This window comes from Antennarius striatus, chromosome 9 (assembly GCF_040054535.1).
Source record: "Antennarius striatus isolate MH-2024 chromosome 9, ASM4005453v1, whole genome shotgun sequence".
Classification (NCBI taxonomy): Eukaryota; Metazoa; Chordata; class Actinopteri; order Lophiiformes; family Antennariidae; genus Antennarius; species Antennarius striatus.
Window position 1 is genome coordinate 14,763,656 of NC_090784.1, and position 22,969 is coordinate 14,786,624.

The 22,969-nt window shown below is 40.8% G+C and overlaps 2 protein-coding genes across 6 annotated transcripts in view; one reads left to right on the top strand and one right to left on the bottom strand.

Moving 5' to 3' along the window:
• Positions 1-10,422, bottom strand: erp44 (endoplasmic reticulum protein 44). Its single transcript, XM_068324584.1, has 11 exons — positions 10,281-10,422; positions 6,450-6,522; positions 4,481-4,520; positions 4,028-4,143; positions 3,007-3,191; positions 2,783-2,898; positions 2,517-2,691; positions 2,287-2,398; positions 2,045-2,186; positions 449-551; positions 1-360 (listed from the first exon to the last, which is right to left on the bottom strand). The coding sequence occupies exons 1-11, from the start codon at positions 10,338-10,340 to the stop codon at positions 250-252; spliced, it is 1,233 nt and encodes a 410-aa protein (XP_068180685.1). The 5' UTR covers positions 10,341-10,422; the 3' UTR covers positions 1-249.
• The window catches only part of invs (inversin), a 20,326-nt gene continuing 7,284 nt past the window's right edge, over positions 9,928-22,969 (top strand). For 3 of the 5 annotated variants that reach the window (XR_011037122.1, XM_068324571.1, XM_068324569.1), the window contains exons 1-9: positions 10,576-10,672; positions 11,274-11,372; positions 17,733-17,826; positions 18,326-18,492; positions 19,824-19,997; positions 20,584-20,751; positions 20,957-21,137; positions 21,668-21,777; positions 22,249-22,420. Coding sequence is in view for 4 of the 5 variants with exons in the window: in XM_068324571.1 (XP_068180672.1) it covers positions 11,370-11,372; positions 17,733-17,826; positions 18,326-18,492; positions 19,824-19,997; positions 20,584-20,751; positions 20,957-21,137; positions 21,668-21,777; positions 22,249-22,420 (1,069 nt within the window). In the remaining variant the exon portion in view is untranslated. Of the gene's footprint in view, positions 9,956-10,575; positions 10,673-11,273; positions 11,373-17,732; positions 17,827-18,325; positions 18,493-19,823; positions 19,998-20,583; positions 20,752-20,956; positions 21,138-21,667; positions 21,778-22,248; positions 22,421-22,969 lie in introns of those variants that run through there. The other 2 variants (XM_068324570.1, XM_068324572.1) reach the window with 2 other exon arrangements.

A 22,969-nucleotide genomic window follows, 5' to 3' on the forward strand; every position in this document is an offset into this window, starting at 1 on the left:
TATAACAAAGAAAACTGCATTTAATTTAGACCAACAATGAGACTCCCATGTAGCACGACCATATTTACAAGCTCGAAAAAATAAACGTAAAAACACTTCTATTGATGTCCTAATGCCCCAAACCTCTGCCCACACAAGTTTTCTTCTTGGTGTTAATGTCCTGTCCTGCTCGCCTGTCCCAACCCTAACCCTCTCCCTAACCCCGGGGGCGTGGCATTGAGTCACAGGATCACTGGAAGGCTGCTGAGGTCACAGCTCATCACGGTCCCGTCTGAGGATGGTGTAGCGAGTCTCACTGGGCGCCAGCTTCTGGAATGAGCTCTCCGGAGGGCTGCTGGCGACCTCTCCTCCAGTCTCCTCCTGAGGGCAAAATTCATTCTCTGTCAAGTTTCACATGAAACAGCAAAACCAGTTGACTGCGTAGTGTGTGTTGATGCTGCTTTCTGACCCGTCCAGGTGTACTGTCTGTGGGGTCAGGACCATGGTGAAACTCTCTGTGTAGCCTTCCGGAATGAAGGTCCAGGACAAACTGCCTCAGCTTGCCAGGGATACTAGAAAAGACATGATGCAAGAGCGTTTTCAGTACATAATCAAATCTTACTTTTCTTATGTGAGCCTTGTTTATACAAGCTATCATCTCAGCTGCATAGCTTTTTCTGACTGCCTGCTGAGCTCTGGTTAACTCCGTGTAAAGTCTTTTTCATAATAATGCTCACTAAGATGGAAACAAACATAGAGAAAAGCTCATGTTCATGTTTTGAATATCAGTTATAGGACCTGAAACAATTAAAAACATTAGTAATATCAGAGTCAATTTTCTTTATGTTTAAGTTGTTTATTTTTAATAGGAGAGCTGATTTTTGGGTAATATTTATCCATACTTTTTAAAACAGCATGTCTCATTGGATTATTGAGTTTCTTCTTCTGTTTACGAGAGAACACAGACAAGCTGTACATTACTTACAGTATGTACTCATCTGGTCCATGGCTTTTTTAAAAATAATATGACAAAATAATGAACGACGTGATCATTGTCTCAAAGTTGTTCTCCGCTGGTGCCCATGTAAAATGTTTGGCAAAGGCATTCCTACACTGGAATTTCAGAAATAAAACAGACTTGATGGAGCCACAGAGTAGGTCAGAGCTGATATGATAACGCAGCTCACGGCAGAGCAGAGAACATCAGCGCCTGCGGAGGCGTCATGAAGCAGCGTTAATCCATATCAATACTGCCCTGTTAAGTGTGCTTATTAACGACAGGTCATGAGCTGTTGTCACATCACACACAGCTGCTCCGGTGTTGGAGTTAACCTTGTGTGTCACAGCAGCGTGTAGACAAACAGACACATACGTGCACAAACTCACATACATATATAACGTACACTGTGCTAATGTAATTATAAGCTGTGTACCACATGCAGTGCTGATGTGATGTAATTAGGTTGTGGAGGGCTGGTCAGTCCTCAGGGCTTCTGTTTATCTCATCAGACTCTGATTGGGGACTCGGGCAGGCAGAATGGTGGGGGGACAGAATAAATAAGATCAAATTGCATTATACTGAATTAGTTTAGCACTTATTGCACGTGCCAAATCACGTCAGATTAGCTCCGGTGTCCTGGCCCATTCATAAAGGACAGATTTTCGGAGGTGTGACATTTCCATGGTGGTTGGGAGCCTGGTGGATGATGATGTGTGCCTTCCATGAAATTAACTTTATTATGAAGATCTTGTTATGAAAAATTTCATTGCTCAAAAAATGTTCAAAAGAATGTTGAATGTATCAGACAGAACAGACATGTGAGTGATTGATTGGTTAATTACAGGAAGATGATTTTTCCTTTATATTTGGATATCTCTTTAGCATTCATTTCTGAAAATATTTTTATAATATTCAAAATGGCAGACACGGACATGCTGGAAATAAAATATAAGATGTTTTATCATTCATCACGTTTATCACATTATAAATCTTATTTAAAAAAGAAACTGAACTGACAACCAGCCCATTAAAATAAAATAAAGGATTTCAAACAGTGGAACTTACCTGATGTCTTTGAAGGAGGGAAAGACGTACATGTGTCTGAATGAATCTATAGCAATAACAGGACAATCTAAAGGAGTTTTCTGAATATGGAGCAGAGGATGGCGGAACTTCTCACAATCCGCATGCAGGAAGTTTATGGAACCTGAGGGGGAAACACGAATGTCACAAATGCCACCTTTGTACAAACGGCTCAGGAGAAGCTAAAATTCACAAGTACATAATACCTCAAAATAAACACATACCTTTCTCGCTAATGAGCTGGCGAGCTACTTCTTGTTGGAATTTTTCTAAGCTGTTTGTGTCTTCTTTAACATGGAACAAGATGAGGAAAGGAATTCCTTCTTCAGTCAGCTCCTGGAAAAGACACCCAAACAAAGATACACTGAGTCAAGACCTCTGTCTGGTCAAACAGGCGGAATTATTCTGAACTCCGGGTCTACAATGCAGACCGTGAGCAATTTGAGTCACCAACCTCTCCATTTTCAAAGGTGATCTCCCTGACAAGAGGCACACACTTGTCCTGGGTCCAAGCGTAGGTCAGGTCAAAGTTGGTGAGAGAACCGAGGTAGACCATGTCAGGGACACTCTCCCCCACAGGCTTGTAAATAACATTATCTCCACTGATGCGCTCAGTGTCAGACACCTCACTAAGGGGAAGAGTTAAACAGACACTGAGCCCAATATTTTCCACTGCATACAAGTTCCACTTGAATGACAAATAAAAAGACGGAATCTCACCCAAAGGCTGCCAAGAATGTGCAATCATCTCGAAGGATGTTGGCAACTTTTTCAAATGTGCGGTAGTTATCAGAGTCTTTGGCTTCAAAGTAACCTATAATGTTTCTCTTGCTCCTCTGTTGAATAAAAAGGGCAAAGGAAAGTGAGGAGACAAGAAATATCACATCATGTTATGACTGAGAAGTTGTGGTGTTTTGTTGACACAGCAGATGTTTGCTACTTACATCCACAGTATTGACCTCTTCCAAAGACTTTATCTCTTTCACGGGGTCGACCTGCTGTTGGCGGATGAAGTCGGCAATGGCTGTAACTGACCTCTGACCCCTGTACTCCCTCTTCATCATCATCCCATTGCGGAACAACTTCAATGTTGGATATTTTGTGATGCGGTACCGCTGGGCTATGTCCGCTGCACAAAGAAGAGAAGTTAAGTGAAGAAAGACAAATCAATTGAAGAAGTAGTTGAGTTGAGAACACATGGGAATGGGTGGAACAGGAGAGGAGCGGTGACAGAGATGATGCTTAGACCTCCGTCTGAAAACACTGCCTTCAGTCAGCTCAGATCTCTGATCTCACACATGAAAGCTTCCCCCTGCCAAGAGTAAATATTCTCTGCACACACACTGAACGAGTGTGTGTGCGTGTTTGCATGTGGCAGGTGTCAGTCTCCCAGCGGGGGGGTCTCTAAGCCTCCCGTCTTCACAGGAAGCAGCAGTTTTGTCATTAGTCTTCAAACAGTTTGCAGGTCATCAATAATTCTATTTAATTTGCTTTATCTCAAAAGGCTGAGGCTGGCGGTTTATGTGTCTGTGCTTTGGTGTGTTGGGCATCTATGTGTACATATGTGCATCAAATAGAGTTAGAGAGAGAGAGAGAGAGACAGAGAGACAGAGAGAGACAGAGAGAAAGACAGAGCGAGACAGAGACAGAGAGGAAGAGAGAGAGAGAGAGAGAGAGAGAGAGAGAGAGAGAGAGAGAGAGAGAGAGAGAAAAAGAGAGAGAGAGACGGAGGGAGATGGAGGTAGAGTGTCTGTCTGTCTGGTTTTCTGTTTCTTTTATATACTTTGAGACTGTTTAAAGCATCAGATCATTCAAAAATAGTTCAGATCGTTTTTGGGGTTTTTTTTACATTCTATTGAAACAAATACTTTGGCTCTGTTTGTTATTGGCATTTCATTTAATTTCTCTTATTTTTGTTTGGAACCTTTCAAGCCAATATGAAACAAAAGCATAACTTATACTCACAATGCTTGTCACAGTCGACACGAGCAAAGACCACCTGCTTTGTATCAGGGAACTCCTCCCTCACGATATTAGACGCCTCCTCAAAAATTGGATGGAGCATCTGACTGAACCTGCACCTATAAGGGCGTTGGGAAATGGTTTGAGGCTGTTAAATAGTTTAATCTGCTACGTTTTGCGGTATTTTACTACGGCTTACAATAGTCTTGTCTTTAAGGCTTTCATTATCCATCATTTAATTAGTCAAATATACAAAAATGTAGACAGTTAAATAAGACACACAATGTATAACTCCTATACAAACACAAAGTTTCTACAGTGGATGACAATCTGAATATGCATATTGCATCATGTAGCCTTCACAGAAACCATAAGCATCATGACTAAACTTCAATGTATATCTCCTTGCTGTACAGATTGGATCCAGTGACTACGGATTACACTAATTTCACTTACCAGTCAGCATAAAAATTTACTAATGCCACTCCCGCATTATCTGCAAGAAACGTATAAATATACAGGGAATGAATAATGTGCATTCACAAGTCCAATCACTTTCAACATTGATCAATATGATGATTACTTTTAGAAGTAAATATATATTAACAGTCAAAGATTTTTGAAAACTGATCAATACAATTTTCCAGATCCAAGAGTGATGCCTTCAAATTGTTTGTTTGTCTAATCAATAGTCAAAATCCCTAAGTTTATAAAACAACAAATCTAATACCAAGACAGCTTGACACAAATGTCATTTTTACTGACTAAAAAAAATAACTAATCACTGCAGCTCTAATGTTGGAGATGTCAAATCATTTCACACAAAGTTTTCATCTTGCTTTAATTCCCTATTGGAATTCTTAACAACCAGGTTTTATATTTGGCAGGCAAGCCACTCTAAGACAATTTCTTCCCACCAATTCACTTAAAATTGTTTCAGACAACTTCATTTATTCTAAATGTGCAACTCATTTGCGGCTTTTTTCCACAGTCATGATCAGAAGAGGAAATGTTAAGGGACACATAGGCACCTAGGATCATCACATCATTAGAAATCTTAAGACTCAATAGTAAGACTCAATAAGTATTATAAGTATAATTAAAAAACATGCGTGAATAAAATCCAGTAAATCTTTAAGCCCTCTAAAAAAGACAGTCCATTCAAACTAAAACAGGAGGGGTCTGTGTAACAGCAGAAGAAATAAAAGCCGTTTCATCTCAATTTGTTCTGTTTTTGGGTATATTATACAATCAGCCAAAGGGCAGAATGTGGTCTGGTTGGCTGATAATTTTTGCTTTCTCAGCCACTTGTTTTTCCCAGATTGTTCCCAGATTCCTCTGCCGAGCACCAATAATCTTAGAACACCATTTAACAATGATGTCTAAGCTCTGCTTTTTCTTCAGACAACCCGCTGTACCAGCAGAGAAAAGGTTAAAAGGCTTTCAATAAATTTTTCTGTGAAACACAGGCATTAAAGAAATGACGCTTCCACATTAAATGAATTCTTTGCTGACTCTGTTTGAGTTGTGAGTCAAAAATACCACCAAGATATTTGGAAGAGTCGAAAACCTGAACGTCCTTATTGCAGCTGGTGCTTGCTTTTAATGACAGCAGGTAGGGCCTGACCATGAGCTGAATCTTGGCCATGAAGAGTCAGAAGACCAGCGTCACAGAATTTTACAATGTATCTGCCCTCTTGTGACATTGTACAACTGTCTGTGTATAAGATGATGAGTAAGGGTGATAAGACACAAGACTTATCACCCGGACATGTGTCCATTGACATGTGTCCAACACCTGCTGGCTCCTGTTTGTAAAGCATTATGAAAGCAACACTACAATATCACTGTTCCTGTAAAGTCCTGTAGAGTCTGCATCTTATTAAAACCAAATAAAAGTCATTTAGTTTTCTCCAGATGTTTATATACTTTCTAGGATAAAATGCTTTGCATCATTGACACCTTCACCAGCTTGAAAAGGAAACTGTAGGGGTTAGATTTACATTTTCTTTTAGGGTGGACAAACATGTCTACCAAATAAAGAAGCTAACTAGCTTTCAATAATTAAGTCTTATTTTACAAAATAAGATTTACATATTTTTTAAAAAATGAATGTTGTTGACCTACATTTTTAGCCACATTTACAAAGAAACTGTTCAAATGACTAGGACATTTTTGATTCACACAGAATCTGTTTAGCCTGTAAACACAAATGATTTTCAAACATCTCTTTTGTTCAGACACATCCAGGCCTGGAAATTAATCAGATCAAATCCCATAAATTGGTATGTGGTGTAGGAAGCTTAGACATGAGAAGTATTATACTTTTTATCTCACTTTTAGCAATGAACTAAATTAGAGTATATGCCACAATGTCAAAATATTCTTTTAAATATTCTTTTTTGGAGAAAAGCATGATACTTACTTAAGACGTCGTCAATATTGCCCGAGTCCAGGCTTATGATTTCTGCTGCTCCAGGACTAGAGAGGCCCATCACCTAGAGACACACAGAGGAAGATGTCAGGAAGGAAACACAGACATTTTACATAATCCTACCAAGTGCAGGAGAGGAGAAAAGAAGAGAATGTTCAACTAAGATCTACTGATGACTGGAAGGAAAGCATATACAGTAAGCTAAATTAAGAAACAAATTATGTGATGCATGCCTATAGGCCCTGCCTGGGGGGGAGGGGGGAGAGGGCATAATGCGACTGATGAACGAAAGAACCAATGAGGCTGTCAGCAGATTGTTAACGAGAGTTTTGTCACAATGGCTCTCCCTGAACTTGGTTGGTTCACCACGGTAACTTATTCTGATTTTTTTAAAAGCACATTTAAGGCTTATACTTTCTTAAAATGGATTCATATTTGGATATCAGAAGTTCTGCCCTTTAAGTAAATACTGTATATGCCTTACAATATTCTGGAATGTCAATATAAATTTTCCTCTGAGGAAACAGATTTTACAGGGAAACTTGTTGATCTATACCTCAGTAGTGCAATTCAGTAGCACAGATTGTGTGCATAGTGCTGCGCTGTTGTCATGGGAATGCACAGGAATTCAGCTGAGCATGCAGAAAAAAAAATTGTCCAGCTTGCTTCAGATAATATTGACACTTAACATATTACACAATTCATCATTTAAACTACAAAATGAACTATGAAATGAACTTTGGATTATATTATTAACTCCACCAATGACAGCTAGAGAAGTATGTCGTGGCGGCGGGGGGTGGGGGGGGGTGTTCACTTTGTCATAAAACATTGCAAACAAATTTTGATTCAATTTTAAGTAGCTGTTAATCTCATGCTAAGACTTATTTATATTTGGTGGCAGATCTAAATATGTATGTGGAATAAGCAACAATTATTTCGCTTTCTTCAACAGAGAAAAATACAAATTAATATTTAAGATCTTAGTTAAAACAGTTTATGACCCTGTGTTAACAAATGAAGCTGATATGGTTAATCTCATTATCTCTGATTGGGTTTTATGTTTTGCCATGCCAGGAAATACAAAAAGAGACCAGCTATATCAAACTAATTACGCATTATATACAGACCACAATACAAAGCCCCTCTTTCATAATACTCATGTAAAGTACTTTGGAATGCAATCCTCAATGAAGAACATACAGAAAAAATATGTAGTACAATATTCAATGCTTACATGGTGGATTATCAGAAAAATCAAATCCTTCTAACCATTAACTTAAATTCCAGACCCTCCAGTGAGATGCCTATTTACCCCTAGAAACCTAAGAAGGACTCCAGGTATTCCTGGGTCTGCCCCAGGCACTTCTCTAAGTCTTTTGTTTGTGTTACTGGCCTGCATATACAGTAAACAGGGTCACTTTTAGAGTGTCTATGCCAACAAAGCACCATGCAAATTACGCTTTTAGGAGTTTCAGCATAATCCGATTTCTTTTTCTCTGAATCGTGTTCCTTGTATGAATGTAAATATGAACTGAAATTTCAGATTCACATTCACAAGGAAATGATGGGGTGTGTTAAAAAGCACATTAGCATGCAAATTAAATTTTGGGTAACCTTTCAAAAGCTGACTAACTAATGCTAAATATTTGTTGTAATAGTATGGATGCTGGAGAAATGTCTCAAAATTGAATAAATGTATGCAACCTGTTGCTTTGAAATATGCATCAGGCACCTGATAAATGCTTTATAATGGCTTATCAAAATGTCATCCTTATCCCTTCATAGTTCATAGTTCATGTTCGTAGTTCATGTCTGCGTCAGGCAAAAGGTTCCGCAGCATACGCTGCAATACAACCAGATTAAAAAGTTTCTTTCCCCTGGCCATTAGATTGCTAATTGCCAGATAAATTACCCCCCGTCCGTTCATGATCACAAACTGTACTTCTCACCTTTTACAATATTCCCATGTGCAATATTCTTCTCTGATGTTAGCTGTTAAGTACTGTCATTCTTATGGTCAAAACAATATTTTTCAACATTTCAAGTTTACATGCAAGGCCAGGCCTGAGGCTCTGTGCAATATTATGTATTTATTATAGTTTACCTATAGGACTCATAATGTTAATAACACTTAAAACTGTCTATGTCCATCTTCACACTGCTTATGTTTTCCTATGTTTCCTATCTTTTCCTATGTTTGTTCCTATATTTCCTATGTTTTCCTAACACTATAGAAACAGCGGTGCGAAAAAATGGTTGCAACGACATTTCATTGCAAGATTCACTGTTCTGAATTTCTGCAATGACAATAAAAAGGAAGTCTAAGTCTAAGTCTTTGACAAGTTCATATGATGGTGTTTTTCAAACTATACTTGTCCCTCCTCTCAAATACAATTGTCTTACTTTTTAACTTTTCAAAGCTTAATAAAAGTGTAACAGTTGACCAGCATTGACTTATATTATACAGCCTTTTTTGTAATGTTAAAGAAAGTGAAAAACATTTTTGGATCATACTTCATCCAGTTCCGCTTCAAAATTAAATATACAATTCTTCATTATCATTTACCCAAATATCCTCCCAGATCTCAAGAACTGAACATGTATTTTTTGTACAGTCCTTCTAACAATCAAACAATGCAAAACACAGCTGACAACATAATCTACTTGTAGGATGAAATAATAAAATACAAGTAAAACCTGGGATACACTATTTAATGCTAGAAACCAAAGCCTTCAGCTGGTACCACTCAAAAACAGAACAATGCTGTAATTATGATGGGCCAGCTGGCCAGCAAGAGACTTTCAATTTCAGCTCTGATTACAACACTGTATGAAAGAATGTATAACAAAAATGCAATGCTTAAAAACAAAGTCTGTCCAATGTCATTTATGTAGCCTCATGGGAATCTGCAAAGATAATTTGAGTGAAGCATTATCCTCATTGAGGTTATGATGAAGCCATTTTCTAACTGGTGAATCAGCCAGAACTTGTCCTCCTGCATACAACACTGAATTACTTGGAATATATTACTAAAATTCAGCTCATATGTTACCTAAATATCTTTTGCAGATGTTCCAACTGATCAACTTAACATTTAATAGATTGATTAATTCAGCAGTAAATAAACAGCAGCCAACATCGTTGTAGTTTGATCGATCTTTGCAACTGTTGGCGATGTTTTAACAGGGCCAAACTTTCACTGTAGCGGAACTGTTCTGCTACGTCTATTTCCGGGTTGTCGACCAATGAGAATTAGACACAACAGAGGAACTCACCAACCAGAGAGCATCGTTCATAGACAAACGCGGGTACAGGCACAGATGATAAATATGTACATCCGTGGAATGACGAACATAAACCATTAAGCAAAAAAACGCAACTAAATTGGCAAACCAAACTCTTTAGAAAACCATGTCGACAATTACTTATTCTTTCTCTGCTCTCCAGCTGAATGTTTCACTCCTCTGTAAAGTTATGACAACTCCAATTGAAGGTAAAGCTTTACATTCCTGGGCCGGTAGTTATAACATAAGATTACTCAACAATGCCGGCTAAGAAGAGATAGCAGCAGGATAATTTGATTAGTGTGCAGTTTTCGGAGAAAACCTACTCGGCCGGTATTAAAGTGAACCTCCTAAATAAATGCATGTCAAGCAGTGACCGAACAACCACCTTAAGCGCCACTTTAAGACACGTCTCATGCCAGCACTTAGCTAGCAGCTATCTGTGCAACGGCGAGCAGTTTAACGTCATTTAGCTGCCGTTAGCGTGAAGCGAACCAGCTGTGCATATTTCAGGAACGTGATACATATGCTTACCAGCAATATAACTGTGGCGACGCAGATATCAAGAGAGGGATATATTCTAAGCAGTCTCATTGTATAATAGAGTTTTGAAGGTGGTCTTGAATCTACTCAGTCTGTCTCGACGACTCTCTTCTCACAGCAGCAGGAAGTCGATGGCGAACCAACCTCAATGTGACCACGGAAACACGAGCAACACTTCCTGCTAGTTACTTAGCTTTGTGGGTAGTGTAGTTTTTAAAATCACCAGGCCGTTGTCTTCTATGTTGGAGAGAACTCTAATCATGGCGACATATTCGTTTACAATAGTGAAGGGAGATGTAGTATTTGTCACCGAGACGGTGGCTATTCAACGGGACTGCTTTGAAGAAAACTTTGTGAGATTTCGATCTGAAAGACAACAAACGGTAATACAGCAACAATGAAGAAAGAACACTTTCTAAAAACTCAAAAGCATTCACGCTACTCCGAGTTCATCTGCTGTCAATGTGTCTCGTTCTATAATTGTAGGCTTCTTTATTGCGTTTATGAATAATGTTAGATGATTTCTCTTGAACGGTGGGAGTTGCATCATAATGGATGTGATTTTGTAATACTGTAACCCATTCGTTCCATTGTAACCATCCAGCAGTGAGTTTGATTACTAACACAAAAATGTATTTTGTAGCATAAATTTTCTTGAGTCAGAAAATTTTGTGATGCTCAGCTTTCTGTAAAATCTCTGCACATATTCTATAGAAGTTCTACAAAATGATTCGTGTAGCTGCTACTTAATCAAAAACGGGCCCACTGCACACAATCACATACTCTGATATAAACAGGATTTTTTTTTAATGTCATCAGAGTAAATTCAAAGATTGATTAACATACAGTATGTAATATGTCACACAGGCATCCTCCCTCTGCTGTAATCAGAACAGTAGCCGTGTTGGGCTGGCACTTATTTGTGTGAACAGGTGGATGATCTCAGTGTGTGTGATCCTCCTTCTCTGCCCCTGCATGATCCAGGATCAGGGCAGGGAGGGGACCTGGACCTGCATCCATATGAAGACAATATGCTCTGAACAGAGAAACATCTGCTGAAGTGTCCCCCGTAACGCAGATATGGTAAGAATCCAACACACAGAGCAGCCTTCCAGATTTAATAGAGTTGTAAAGCCCATTTTCTGTAGTTATCTCCTGGTTCTGTGTGTCATTCCCTGGAACCCTGGTTTGTAATTTTCTCCCGTTACAGTCCATATTGACACTGTATTAACAAATCTAATTATGAGTGCTAACAGCTTAATTGTCAATGAGATTAAGGTGGAATGTTGAATTGAATCCTGCCATTAATATTTAACGGGCTAAAGCTGTCCATAGGGGGTTCACAGTGTGTGAGCAACACAGAGATAGAGTGAGGAAGATATTTCTCTGTTGCTGCCTGCCTGTGAGAAATGGAGAGAATGAAAAGCAGAAGGTTCTCCATATGTTGTTCATGTAAAGAAATATGTCAGTATATCTACTAACATGTTAAAACGATTTCATATTTTTACATCCTGCTTCAAAACAGTGATGTATTGTAATTGCCAGTGTTCATGTGTTCATTCGTTCGTTCGTCCGTTAGTCCACCAAATATCTACGCAACCGTTGCAGAGAGAAACATGAAACGAAAAGCACATTACTCAGGCGGCAAAGGGGCTGAAAGTGAATTAAGGACCATGACCTGCAGAAAAGTAGGTCACAGTCAAATTTCAACTTTTGTATGCTCAGGAACCGGATAGAAGAGAAAGACGAGGAAGAAGGCCAGTGTGAGCAAGACCATAGATCAAAGCAAGTGCTTTGATCTGTCTATGTACTAGCTTTGGTTTATGGTCTTATGCACACTGGCCTTCTCCATATGTACTAGTCTATGCACTAGTCAGGTACTACTTTCAGGGTACCCTGACCTACCCTGAAAGTAGGTCAGGGTAAGTCAAGGGATGTTGCAGTGTCTGACTGCCCTGTTTGCTATGTGGTGATTTGAATTGAAACATACAACCGTCTCTCTCTCTCTCTCTCTCTCTCTCTCTCTCTCTCTCTCTCTCTCTCTCTCTCTCTCTCTCTCTCTCTCTCTCTCTCTCTCTCTCTCTCTCTCTGTATGTATATACTATATATATATATATATACACATGTATGTGTGTATATATGTATATATTATATATACACACACATGTATGTGTGTATATATGTATATAATATATATATATTTATACATAATATACATATATATGTAATATACATATATATACATACATAAAAAAAGAAAGAGATAGAGAGAGAAATAAACTTGAGCTACTCAAAAGTGAGGTTTTTTTTATGTTCGTTGATGAATGAATTAATCCTTTAAGTATGAAAAGTCAAATTAATTTTTCAAAGCAATTTTTGTGACACATTGATCCAATGTTCACTGACCATACTGTATACTGATGCCACTGGAAATTGAACTAAGGGATCAAAGTCCCCCACCCCAATAATTTAATACCAACTGGCTAGAGCAAATGGAATGTCATAAAAAAAGAAAAGAAAATATTTGACAAATCATGCTTGCTTGATAGTTTTTTATTAGATTTTATGCATTTTATTCTGTGTTCAAACCCTGGGACTTGTTTTTGTGGAGTTTACATGTTATTCACATCATTGCCTTTCAGATACCCTGGCCTCCGCCATAATCCACAGCATAGTTAAGTTGATAACTCTTAATGGCCTGTAAATATGAGTGTGAATGTTTGTTTGTCTCTTTGAGTGGCCTTCTGTGGGTGAACTAGTAAATTGTGCAGGAGCCCGGGTGTACCTCTCACCAAATATCACCCAGAAATGGTTCTCCCCCTCCCACGACCCTGTACATCAACACGACCACAGAAAATTGAGACAAATATTTTTCTTTTCAGACCCGTTGGTAGTAGTCACATGAAAAATCATTTTCTTGCTGCTGGTTCTTATTTCTTTCTATTTTTTGTAGCAAGTCTGCTGTTGAAATGCGGTGAGCTTTCACCCTAAATGTGACACACACCCATAGCGCCCGGATTTCATCTCTATCCTCTCCCTGTTTCGCATTGCCTGCATTGATTTTCTTGTTTGTTTTTCCAGCTGATTATGTCCCTGTACTCTGATTCGCCGGTGGGCACATTGCTCTCTGCACTTTAATTGGACATTTAATTAGATCACAGTTTTAGTCCAATTAGACTCAGAGGTGTTGGGAAAAGGATAGGAGGGGAGAAGCGGAAAAAGTCCCCAAGCTGGTCTCTGTCTCCCTTCCCCCTCTGTTTCTCTCCTCTTTTTCTTCATCCATCTTTTTCTGTGTGCCTTGCTGTCTGTCCCCCTGCCTCCCTCCTGAGGGCGGCTCATTAGGGAAATAATGTGATGACACAAAACACACAGCTCCTCTTACTCTCAGCGTCTCAGACAGTGGCTGACAGTGGCAGGGACTTGATCACTGTTGCAGAAGTTGTTGTGAATATTTTTGGGGTGTTATTTAATTCTCCATATCAGCACTAACTTTTTGGTTAGTGCTGAAGTCAGGAAAGGGTTCTCAAAAGAATTATGAGTAGAATCTGTCTGTGATCAATGCCTCTGATTAATCTCCAATACCACCGGATAGTCTGCCAATCACAGTATCACCTACCAATCCACACACACACACACACACACACGCGCACACACACACACACACACACACACACACACACACACACACACACACACACACACACACACACACACACACACACACACTACAGGCAGAACCCTGTCGACTAGTATTACTAGTATGTGATATCACCACACCTAATGAGAATAAGATAACCCTCATTACCAGCACTGCTTGCTTGTACGCCAGTCAAATGCAGTGCTATTCTGAACCTTTTCTTCTCCCCTACGGTTTGGCCCTCCTCCAAATTTTATTGTGAGTCTTCACTTGGAGCTTAGTCTCAGAGTGTAAACAACACGGTGCCCCAGCGGGCAAAAACACATGGGTGAAAGTAAACACACAGATACCCTAATGTATGCGTCTGTGAACACACTTATGCTCTGGAGAACACAAGTCAATCTCTGCTCACCTCAAGCAGTCACACTGACAACCTCCCCTTCCTTCCCCCCTACCCTTCACCCTAAGGAGAAAGATGGAGAATCAGCCTCTGCTGTGCTGTGCACCCTAAATACACTCATACATGCTGCATTTCACATCAGTACCACTGATCTGCATGTTCAGTTCCTATATGTGTGCACACATGTCAATGGTATGTGTGTGTGTGTGTGTGTGAGCGACAGGCAGCAGGCTGGGGTATTTTAGCCACAGGCGTCACTACCTGACCCCCGTGGCTGTGAGATTGACAGATGTGGTCCCACCTAATTGCATTACTCTCCCCAGTGATTGGCTCACACCCTGGGGGCTCATTTGTCAGGATGCATTGCAGTAATGATGGAAATTAGCCAATCTATGTGTCACTCAGCCTTCTCCCATCCTGCTGATTGGCCCCGCTATACCCCTGGGCTCAGCCCCCAGCTGAGGGAACCAGCTCATTGGTCCTTTGGGAATCAGGAAGTCCCCCAGAAGAAGGCCTTTACAGTTTGAGCATCCTTGTGGGTGGATATCATAATCCCTCCTCTCTTTTTGCCTGTCAGTCAAAACGGAGGGACTGATCCCTGTCATCTTTGTCACCTGTCTATACACACACACACACACACACACACACACACACACACACACACACACACACACACACACACACACACACACTCGAAGACATATTTAGATGGTTCAGTAACTTGTACTAATCTAAATCCACCCGTTTAAACCTCATGAACTTTTAAATTACCGTTTTGTGAGTGTGTGTGTGTGTGTGTGTGTGTGTGTGTGTGTGTGTGTGTGTGTGTGTGTGTGTGTTTGTGTCTATGTTTGTTATCTGTGTCACTTGTCTACAAATACACAGACACACGCACACACACACAGACAGGCTGTCTCAGTAGCATTAATTCGAATGTTAGCTACCGTTTCAGATGTGTTTGTGAAGGAGGCAAATGTGTGTGTGTGTGTGTGTGTGTGTGTGTGTGTGTGTGTGTGTGTGTGTGTGTGTGTGTGTGTGCGCACGTGCGTGTGTGTGTTTGTGTGTGTATGTGGTTGTTTGTGTGTGTGTGTGTGTTTGCAGCTCTCCTGTTGTGTTGCTGAAAGGTTTTGCATGTGTGTGTGGATTCTTTGTTAAACTCACTCCGGTTATATGAGACCGAATATGAATAAAGACTAAATAATGTCAGCATCAGCATGAATCAATGCTTATACAGATGCACAATCACTTGGTCTGGAGCTCAGCCTGTGATCAATATGTGTTATTGTCTTCATGTAACAAGTGAAGCGCTCCCTGAGGAAGTCCTATGAATGGCTAAATGAGACCACTCCAAACCTCTCAACAGGACCTGATGTTGTTTTTACACCCTCTTTTGTTTGATTTCAGTCACTGCATCACAAAAGTCTTTTTAGACAAATTTGGATGCACTGTAGGTGTTTCCAAAACACTCAGATCCTCATGAAACTCTGATTGGCTGACTTTCATGTCTTGGTGACATGAAAGCCCCTCACAAAGATTCAGATATTGACCTGTGTCCCTCATGTCAACCTTTGGCTAAAAAAGACATTTTTCTTGTGTTTAATATTATTCAGAAATCAATTAATGTTTTTATTGTGATGGCTGTGAGTTTTTCTTATTGACTCCAAAAAATGCAAAAATCAAAATTTAAACGATGTCAACAAAAGTAAAAGGAAAGTATGAAATGAGTTCTTGTTGAGATCTTAAAGTGTGTCAGATATCTCATTGTCATTTAGCCTTCTGTTTAAGAAGACACTAACATCAAACTCATGATATTACTCATTTTGGTGTCTTTACTCTTTCTGCATATGTCATATATTAATATTTAAAGACTGTGTGTGTATGGTTGCATGCACGTGCATTGCTGACAGAATAATCATTGTGAATTAGAGATTTTTGTGGTTGATTGTAAAGCCCCTGTAAAAACTTTCTATTCTGGAAAATCGCTTCCCATGACGTGGCACATGTGCCAAACACACACACACACAAACACACACACGCATACACACACACACACACACACACACACACACACACACACACACACACACACACACACACACACCTTCAGATGCTACCTACAATCCCTCCCTCCTTTCATGTACACTTTTACTTACTTTACAGTAAATGTATTAACCCACCTGTATTGAACCTTTGCCACTGCTTGGCAGAGCGTGAGAAAGCAATGTGCATGATGGGTAATTGCCATGCTGCACGCAGTGTCTACAAGAGCACTCTTTATGAGGTGATGGCAGGGAGGGAGAGGGGGATCAGAGGGAAGAATGGAGAACATCAGAGTATTCTCTCTTCCCTTGGATCATTCAGATTTTTATACCCGAGTTTAATAGTTTAAAGGACCACAACTGGATTAATCATCCATGTTTAATCAGGACTTTCTATCAGTTGTATTGTTTAAAACCTCTTCCCACAGAAAGTTTTCAAGGTGGTGAACCACAGGTGACCATGTGACCAGTAATGAAAATGTCTTGTAGAAATCTCAGATTCTGGCATGAGTTCGTGCCTCTAGCGTTTCTGTGTTTAGGGGCAATAATTGATTTCTGTGTTATGCCCCACAGGGCTTGTCACACATCTCAAAGACCCCCACACACACATATGCACACACACACATATGCACGCACACACACACACACACACACACACACACACACACACACACACACACACACACACACGCATAGCCAGGCATGCTGCAGTATTAATGAGACATGAATAAGACATGAAGAGAGACCCCCCTCTCACACACTCACACAGGGTCTCCCTCTCCCCAGCTGCTTCCTGTCTGCAGATTACCCAGCTTTCACTGGGCTTTGGTTAAGTGGAGCCAGGAAGAGATTTAGCCCCCTCAGCAGGAGCACACACACACACACACACACACACACACACACACACACACACACACACACACACACACACACACACACACACACACACACACACACACACCATATTGTAAAGAAGCATCTGAGAATATCAGTTTCATTGTTTGGCTGTTGGCTAACGTAGCATCAGGTGTTTCTAATGCCCCTGAATATGATGACTGATTTTTGGTCTTTACTATTCACAACAGAAAATTATTTTTAAAAATTAGTGTGTAGTAGCAATAAAACCTGACTTATAACTGCTTAGTAAGTTTGAGATGATGTTTGATGATGTGAAATATTTCATCTCAGATGATTCGGATTTCTGTTTGAGCTGCTTTAGTAAAATAACACCCAGTCTTGTTTTTGCAGCTGCAGGAACAGTTAAGACAGTTGTGAGATGAAGATTATTGTCGCTGCGTTTAACACTTGCACAGAGAGCTGAGCTCATGTTGCTGCAGATTAGTTGTAATCTGGTGTTTTTATTGCAGGCCTCGGCGACATCTAGCCCAGTGTCTCTGGGCTCACAGGTTCATGCTGCAGCTGTCAATGGAGACAGGAGCACCCTCCTTAAACTCATCACAGGTAACAGATGCTTTGTTCACTACATTACATGCGTTGGTTAGGTATATAGCAAGCAGCAGTCAAAAGGTGGCCACAGGAATCATTACTTGGTGGCTGTAATGATGTCAAAAAACAGGCTTCAGTACACATTAATATATAGGAATGTGTTGATTTACTGATTTCTATAAGAACCATTTCCCTGTGTTTGCTGCTTCTGTAGTGAGGTCACAGGTCAGGGTCGGCTGCAGCAGGTGGTAGGAGTTTAAGGTATTTTATATAAATATAAAATGCAGTTTTACTTTTGAGTAGAATAGAGATGTCTGTGGTGAAAAGAAAACATATAAGTGAAATTAATTTTAAAAGCAAGTCTGCATTTGGGTTCAAGGAGTCAAGAGTAGTTTATGACATATTCCGTCACGTTATTGTGCTTTAAACTGAAAATTCATTACACTCTCACCAAAATCACCATTAATGCTCACCATGTGACTTAAGCCTCAAACTCTTTCTGCATGCACTGCAGCAGATCCTTCCCTGCGGGACCATGAGGACCAGTTTGGCCGGACCCCCCTGATGTACTGTGTGCTGGCCGACCGCCTCGACTGCGCCGAGATCCTGTTGAAGGCCGGAGCCTCGGTGAACAAGACTGACCACAGCCAGCGCACCGCTCTGCACCTCGCCTCCCTGAAGGTCCAGACATCCACAAATACACAAATATTGACTTTCACACATCTGTCAGATCTTTTGATGTCATGTAATTATTTGAAGGATTGAAAAGTGACGGGTGTTTAACGGTGGAGTACAAAGAGTTGGTGTGAGCGCTTCAGTCTGACAGTCTGCATGCTGTAGTGGGAAGCCAGTGCCCCCTAGTGGTACTATCAATGGTCTTGAAGTTTAATGGGGGTAGGGTTGGATCCGTTGACTGAAATCTTGCCTCATGATAGCTATTATTTTCACTAACACACACTTAAAAATTGAGGAAAACATTAATGAACCTTTAAGCAGATGAAAAAGAAAGTTTTGATTTTTTTTTTTTTTTTAACTTAAATCCTGACTAAGAATTGTGTACTGAATAAAAATAAGAATGCTATTGGGTTAGAGATGTACCAGCACAACAGTGGGATGTGGTCATATTAATAATAATTAAATATGAGTTTTGTCACAACCTTCTTCTATGGAACTGAACTCATATAGGATCATCATATCACTGAAGAAAGAGAGACGGTAATAGGTTATTGGAGTCTGTCTCATAGATCTGGTGTGTGTGTGTGTGTGTGTGTGTGTGTGTGTGTGTGTGTGTGTGTGTGTGTGTGTGTGTGTGTGTGTGTGTGTGTGTGTGTGTGTGTGTGTGTGTGTGTGTGTGTGTGTGTGTGTGTGTGTGTGTGTGTGTGTTTGGGGGATGTTAGCGATGGGAAGACCTGTCTCTTTGACATCTGATCAATAAACGGCTGAGACAGGGAGAGAGGCCAGGGATTACCGATCTAATTGGACTGAGAATAGGGAGGACGGGACCACACGCACACACACATTCACAGTCAAGATGCATGCTCACACACAAGATAGATCTGTCAGACTGTGGCTTTGTGGTCGCAGCATGACAAATATACAAAACACACGTGTACACAGTCGCGCTGCCATGAATACACACACCTTTGCGCCTGGCGACAGCTGTTGCATGATAACCCAGCAGCCTGGTGGTGGTGGTGTGTGAGGATGATGATGAAGAGGAGGGGACAACGGGCAGACACCTGAGGTGTTTGCTCTTAAACAGCTCATCTTGGCTCTTGAACAGAGAGGCCAAAGGACTGAACAAAGATGAATGACCTGCGGATTGAATCCGACGTAGTTAAAAGCTTTGGGAGTGTGTGTGTGTGTGTGTGTGTGTGTGTGTGTGTGTGTGTGTGTGTGTGTGTGTGTGTGTGTGTGTGTGTGTGTGTGTGTGTGTGAGAGAGAGACGCTGCTGATGGAGGAGAATTGGTGATTTCAGAGCCTATTTTTATCACCTTAGTTTTATGTTTCAGGGCAATGTACGCTTCCTGAAACTGTTGCTGTCCAGACGTGCCAACTGGCTGCAGAAAGATTTAGAGGAGATGACCCCGCTCCACCTGGCCACCCGACACCCCTCCCCAAAAGCCCTCGCCCTGCTGCTGAAACACATTGGACCAGGGGAGGTTGACACACAAGACAAAAACAAGGTACCATTGTACCGGACAGATGTATTGTAATAAGTTGTTGCAAGATTGTTTGTCTTCCAGACTCCCCATAGTTTCCTCGCGGTCAGCAACCAGCCAGTCTGGGCGTCTAACCAATAAGCTACAAAGAGATAAGAGACTGGCTGATGATTGTTAGTTAGAGTCAGAAAGAATTTGAGGTCATACACAGATACACACTAAGACGCACACTCACACAACAGTGAACACTCTAACAATCTGTGGCTTTGTGCTTTCCTCTGCTTCTAAGACCGCTATCACACAGTCTCCTCTGTCTGTTGGCGCTGATGTGTATCTGACATCAGTAGTTTCTTTGGTAATAGTCCAATATGCATCATCATGTCAGATGACAGTAGTTTCAGCAAATCCTGGAATAACCAGTAGCCGTCATGGAGACATGTGTCTGGGTTACAATCTTGGTGTTCGATCTTTAGTGTGAGCTTTGTACACAGGATAGCCTCAGTTTCCCTTGCCCAGGAGTATTTTTTTTAATATGAAAGGAAGACTCTTACCCTGTGGTCACAACAAACCTCATTTAATTCTGTTTCTCAAAAATGTTCTCTCTGTACAGCAAACTGCTCTCCATTGGTCAGCGTTTTATAATCGGCCAGAACATGTTCGCCTTCTGATCAAACACGACTCTAATATTGGAATCCCAGACAGCGAGGGCAAGATCCCTTTGCACTGGGCAGCAAATAATCAGGAGCCCAGCGCCACGCAGACAGTCCGCTGTATACTGGTATGCACTGTTACGCTCACATAAATACAAACACTCTGGATTTACCACTACTACCTTCCATCCTCATGGGAAAGTGGGCATTTTATTTCTATGCTGTGTGTGTGTGTTTGTGTGTGTGTGTGTGTGTGTGTGTGTGTGTGTGTGTGTGTGTGTGTGTGTGTGTGTGTGTGTGTGTGTGTGTGTGTGTGTGTGTGTGTATGAGAAGGAGGCAGCACCCACCGAGTCCCTGTTGAATTGGCAGGACTACGAGGGACGGACGCCGCTGCACTTTGCTGTTGCCGACGGTAACGAGTCGGTTGCGGAGGTTCTGACGTCCTACGAGGGCTGTAACGTGACAGCATATGACAACCTGTTCAGAACGCCGCTGCACTGGGCCGCTCTGCTCGGTGGGTGAACACACTTCCTGTTTTGTGACCTACTGCACTCTGAATGGCAGCAGGATTTCACGCTACATGGAAATTATCTTCACTTCCACCTCAAAAAATTTACTAATATAAATGATGGTTTACTGAGATGACATCAAAATGAGTTATTTCCTACGTGGTTCGTTTAATTTATTTGTCGCCAGCATAGTGCAAGAGAAAATTGCGATACCTATCAGATGAAAAATCGTTATCAAATTTTGGAGTTTCACAGCCAGACAATGAATATCACTGACTTGAGTGAAACGTTGCCACAGACATGCAAGAACTAATATTAATTTGCAAATAGTGTGCAAATTTTGCTCACATTAATTCTCAGATTGATAAACAGTATACGTATTTATCATTAGCCTGTTCAGTCTGGGTTCATTCAATCAGTTTTCATAACATTGCACAAAAGCAGTGGTTAGTAATTGTCTGATGAGTGTAGTAGTCTGTACATGTGTTTGTCATCATTTGTCATTGTCCTTCTAATGTAAGCTAGTGTTTTTCAGGACATGCCAGAATTGTTCACCTGCTGCTGGAGAGGAATACATCAGGCACCATTCCGTCAGACAGCCAGGGAGCAACGCCGCTGCACTACGGTGCTCAGAGCAACAATGCCGTACGTCAAATATACTTATATACAAAGAAGGAAAAATTGCTGGGTCATCATGTGTCGTCTTTTATTAAAACAAATAGGGATATTTAACTAATATTTAACTGTTTAACTAAATCAACGATATTAGCTGCATACACATTTCTCTCCCCCTGTTTCCTGGCTGCCTCTTCCCTTTCACTGTAGTTAATATAATGACAGATGTCCAAAAAAAGGATCTAAACAAGAAAAGCAAATCTTAAATTGAGAATGATTAAATTTAAAATATTATGTTACATAAAGTTTTTGCATTTTGACTTGTGATGTCATGAAACAGATTGTCATGACAGGTTCTACTTTTATCCCGTACCTGTACAAGTTTCACGGACATCTGTCAAGTGGTTTGTGAATCAAAAATATTAATATTAGCGTCATTTCAGAGCGATAAAGCAGAAATAGTGAATTAATGCATCTTCTCCTTTATCCAAACGTGTGTAGGAGACAGTGGGCGTGTTCCTGTCACACCCGTCTGTGAAAGATGAGCCTGATCTTGAGGGGAGGACCGCTTTCATGTGGGCAGCTGGGAAGGGCAGTGATGATGTCATCCGCACCATGCTGACCCACATTCCTCACATTGACATCAATATGGCCGACAAGTATGGAGGCACTGGTGAGCACCTCAAAAGGAAGAACCGAGGTTTTTCTTTGAAACCATCTGTGAAAGGATATAAATGTGCTGATATGCACACACATGCACACACACACATGCTCGCACTTTTATTCTCGATCTATTTCTGTTTCTTTGTTCAATTATTTCAGTCGATGTCTTATGAGGTCACAGGGAATTCCCCCAAGTTGCTTGAAAGACCACGAGACTGAGGGGGAGGGGGGAAGTGACGTTGTTAGTAAAATGAGTTCAGTAACTCCCACCACTTCCAGCAGTGTCATATACACATGCAGATACACATGACTTTCTGCTACGCTTTTGCCCCCAGTGAACTTTGGATGTTCAATCTCCATGGTGATGGCCCCTCTGCCTGATGGTCTGTTTATGCAAGCATAAAAAATGACTGCATAAAAAATGACTGCATAAAAAATGACTGCATATAAAATGACTGCATATAAAATGACGGAGACGGTGCGAGAGGCTGAGGAGCTTATTGGTGTCCAGATCACTTCCATGCACTTGACTCTGGTCTGTACTATCTAAGGGCAGCAG

Bases quoted from the DNA above. Each gene is read 5' to 3' on its own strand.
- erp44 (XM_068324584.1), bottom strand. From the start codon at position 10,340: ATGAGACTGCTTAGAATATATCCCTCTCTTGATATCTGCGTCGCCACA. The intron at 3,192-4,027 runs GTGAGTATAAGT...TTCTTTGTGCAG, and splicing joins TGTCGACTGTGACAAGCATT to CGGACATAGCCCAGCGGTAC. The intron at 361-448 runs GTCAGAAAGCAG...TTTTGCCCTCAG, and splicing joins CAGACAGTACACCTGGACGG to GAGGAGACTGGAGGAGAGGT.